The following is a 3,836-nucleotide window of genomic DNA, read 5'->3' on the forward strand; positions in this document are numbered from 1 at the left end:
TGGCAGCCCCAGCTCCTCCCGCCGCCGCACCTTCATGGCCTGCAGCGCCTCGAACCCGCCCAGCGTGAACTGCGGACAGACACAGAGGAGAGAACAGGAGCACAGAGCACCCACGGAGCACACAGCCTTCCTGCGCAGCTCCCATCAACCAGGAGAGCCGAGGTGGAGGCATCACTGCCCTCCTTCCTTCTCCAGGTTCCTCCCCCACCCCACATCCTCGGCCCACCCATCCCAGAAGGAATTGTTTCCTTGTGTCAGCTCCCGGTGCCATCCTAAATAACCCCATCGTGCTTGGGCTGAATGGTGGGGAACATCCAGCAGCAGCGCTGTTCCAGAGTAAGTTTCTGCAGCAAGGAAGGGTTTGCACTCACCAGGAGCACCTTCCAGAGCAGGAGCAGGACCTTCTTCATGGGGAAGTGTGGAGCGTGGCCGCTGCAGAACTTGGTGACCATCGTGAAGAGCAGCAGAGCAAAGGGCTCCTCAGTGTGCACAGGGAAACCTGTGCAGAAGGGACCAGGAGTGGGTCAGAGCTGATCCCCCACCCCTGAGCTGGCCCCGCTGGTCCAGCACCACAGAGGGAGCTCCAGGGGGCACAGGGAACTTTGGGGCTCACTCAGCTCCATCCTGAAGGTCTCCCGGCAGGTTTTCCACTCGGGGGGATCCGTCTCCTGCTCCACACGGATGTTCTCCACCATCAGGTACATGACACTGAGCAGGACCCTGCCAGGGCAGCACAGCAGGCTGGTGTGAGGCCACTGTGTCCCCAGAGGATGTCCCCCACCCCTGCCAGCACCGAGGCTACCTGAGCTCCGTGCTGTCGGCCAGGGAGATCGCTGGCTTCCGCAGGGCGCTGCTGCACGCCTGGCTGTTCCTGCAGGAGAGGGGCAGCTCAGCGCCAGCCCCCTCATCCCGCCCAGCCAGCCCCTGGGAATGCCACACGGGACAGGGGACACGGCTGCGGCACCTCCCCGGGAGGAGGAGGAGGATGGGGAAAAAGAGGATGAAGAGGAGGGTGAGGAGGATTGAAGAAGAGTGTGAGGAGGATGCGGTGAAAGAAGATGAAGAGGAGGAGGATGAGGAGAAAAGGGTGAGGAGGATAGGGAGAAGGAAGATGAAAAGGAAGAAGGTGAGAAGGATGAGGAGGAAGATGAAGAGGAGGAGGAGCACGAAAAGAAAGATGAAGAGGAAAAGGCTGAGGAGGATGAGGAGAAAGAAGATGAAAAGGAGGAAGGTGAGAGGATGAGGAAAAAGTGGAGGTAGAAGAAAAAGAGGAGGGTGGAAGAAGAAGGTGAGGAAAGTGGGGAGGAAGAAGATGGAGTAGAGTAAATTGGATGGAAGAAAAGAAGGAGAGAAAGTGGATCAGAGAATCACAGAATCATTTTGGTTGGGAAAGACCTGCAAGGTCATCGAGTCCAAGAAGGGGAGGGGTGAGAAGAAAGAATGAAGTGAGGAAGAGGACGAGGAGGGAGAGGTGGGCGAGGGCAGCGCAGTCCTCTCACTCAATCTCCATGTTGAGGAGCTCCAGGAAGGCAGAGAAGGTTCCCAGCTGGTACAGGAGGAAGCTGTTGTGCCGAGACCAGTGCAGGACATCACCTTCATTATCACAGTCCCCAAAGACACCTGCAGAGGCCCCAGAGAGAAACCCAGGTGAGGGAGGACCTGCCTTTGAACCCCTGGAGTCCACAGGACCACCCCAGGCAGGAGCTTCACTGCCCCAGCCTGGCACAGCCCCGAGAAAGGCTTCTCCCCAACCCCCATGGCAGCAGATCCGAGGCCACATCTGGCCAGGGGGGACGTGTCCTTACCCTGTGCCAGGTACAGGATGGCCCGTGCCACTCTGAGCCTCTTGTCCCTGTTGACCACCTCCAGCCCATCCAGCAGGTGCATGACATAGGCCTTCTGCTGAGCCCTGGCCAGCTCCAGCCACCTCCTGTCCGGCACTGGAAAAGGGACACGAGTCCACCAGCTGCTTCCCTGGGGGGCTGCTCTTGCCCCAGGCCAGGGGCGCTGAGCTCAGGGCTGGCACCTTGAGTGTGAAAATCCTCCTCGAAGCATCTCCTGTTGTGGCTCAGCTCAGGCTCCTCGGTGTAGCTGTACAGCTCTGATGGAGACACGGATCAGCAGGCACATGGAGGGGCTTCACCCTCCTCCTCATTCCCAAGTTCCCTGGGAAGCGTCCCTGTGCGCCCAGGCAGACATGGGACAGAGACCTAAACTGGTCCCTGAGCCCTCCTGCAGCTCCAAGGGCATCTCATGGTCACCCAAACTCATCCCCTCCGTGCCCTGGCCGGGCTGTTCCCAGCTCCTGCTCCAGCTGCACTTGCAATTTCACTGGGGCTTTTGAGGGGACATTTGCACTCTCACTTAGGCCGTTTGGGAATGAAGGGAATGCAGGAACACCCAGGCAGGACCTGCACCGATCCCACATCCAGCAGCTCAGACATTTTGGGTTCTGCAAAGAGGGGCTGGGCTTGGAGGGACACGATATTGCACCTGCTCTTTGTGGTTCCTGCCTGTTCCCACAGAATCCCTGCCTGTTCCTGTAGGATTCCTGCCTGTTCCTATAGGATTCCTGCCTGTTCCCACAGAATCCCTGCCTGTTCCTGTAGGATTCCTGCCTGTTCCTGTAGGATTCCTGCCTGTTCCTGTAGGATTCCTGCCTGTTCCTACAGGATTCCTGCCTGTTCCTACAGGATTCCTGCCTGTTCCTGTGGGATTCCTGCCTGTTCCTGTGGGATTCCTGCCTGTCCCCACAGAATCCCTACAACCCTGAGGTGCTGAGCAGCACCACGGAGGACTGAGGTGATCCTGCAGGGAAGGAGGAAGGATCCCTTGCAGAGGAAATGTGGTTTTGCCAGGCCAGCGTGCGCAGCTGAGATACACCGAGCTAAAAATAACCCCATTTTCTCGGGACACACTCGGGAGCGGGGTCAGGGAGCAGAGGCAGCTGGAGGAACACGGGGACAAGGACAGAGCCGCCCGATGAAGGGTGGGTGGCACCTCCCGCCCGGGCTCTGTCACCGGACACTCGCGGCGCTCGCGGGGCAATCCTCGTGTCCCCACGGTCGCTCTGCGTCCCCAGGGAGCGAGCGGCTCTCTATTAATAACCCCGCTGGCTCTGTTACTGCCACACCGCTCCGTGTCCATCCCTCATCCCGGCGGGATTTTCATTTTCCCTGCCTGCCGGGCACCTGGAATTAACAACGCAGCGCCCGAAACCTGTTTCACCTGCCAGCTCAGCGCCGTGGCCGTCGGCATCGCCGTACTCGAATTCCAGGTTGGGACAATCCACGGAGCCCTGCGGAGAGCGGGATGCGGTTAGGAGGGGGCGGGCACATCCCCGGCGATATTTTGGGACGCGGGATGGCTGCCAGCACTCGCAGCCTTTGCGCCAAAGCTGCTCCAGCCGCGACTGGCAGGGATGGATCTCCCGGGCTGGAGCGGGGAGTCCGTGCGGGGCCGCTTGAAACACGGCGGAAATGTGGCAGCCGTGTGTAAAACCAGCATTTCTCAAATCCCAGGGAAAGCAAAGGCACGACACAAAATGCCGCTGAATGTTTGGTGCATTTCAGAGCCCTGCACGCCCTAAAAACAAACCCCGGGGCTGGTTCAAAGCAAAAGCCCGCGGGAGGATGCTGCGGATCCCTGAGCTCCGTCCCCAGCACCGCAGATCTGACAGCTCTCGGGGCCGCGCTTTGCCTTTCTGGTCTCCCCCTCCTCCCCTGCAGAGGAGCAACTGGAGCATGAAACTTGGCCGGAGGATTCCGGCGGGGCAGCGAGCGGGCAGCCGAGCCAGCCGAGCCAAGGCCGGCACCGCGCCGCCCTGCCCCGGGGCA

The 3,836-nt window shown here is 60.1% G+C and overlaps 1 protein-coding gene across 1 annotated transcript in view; it reads right to left on the reverse strand.

The window, feature by feature from the left end:
• STRIP2 (striatin interacting protein 2) overlaps positions 1–3,507 on the reverse strand; it is a 23,395-nt gene extending 19,888 nt beyond the window's left edge. Inside the window, 9 exon segments of the mRNA XM_031061900.1 lie at positions 5–69; positions 372–499; positions 614–720; positions 803–871; positions 1,500–1,620; positions 1,806–1,940; positions 2,027–2,101; positions 3,229–3,321; positions 3,324–3,507. Coding sequence (XP_030917760.1) covers positions 5–69; positions 372–499; positions 614–720; positions 803–871; positions 1,500–1,620; positions 1,806–1,940; positions 2,027–2,101; positions 3,229–3,321; positions 3,324–3,507 — 977 coding nt within the window.
• Between the last annotated feature and the right edge of the window lie 329 nt (positions 3,508–3,836).

Source organism: Geospiza fortis, unplaced genomic scaffold (assembly GCF_000277835.1).
Source record: "Geospiza fortis unplaced genomic scaffold, GeoFor_1.0 scaffold61, whole genome shotgun sequence".
In the NCBI taxonomy this organism is placed as follows: domain Eukaryota; kingdom Metazoa; phylum Chordata; class Aves; order Passeriformes; family Thraupidae; genus Geospiza; species Geospiza fortis.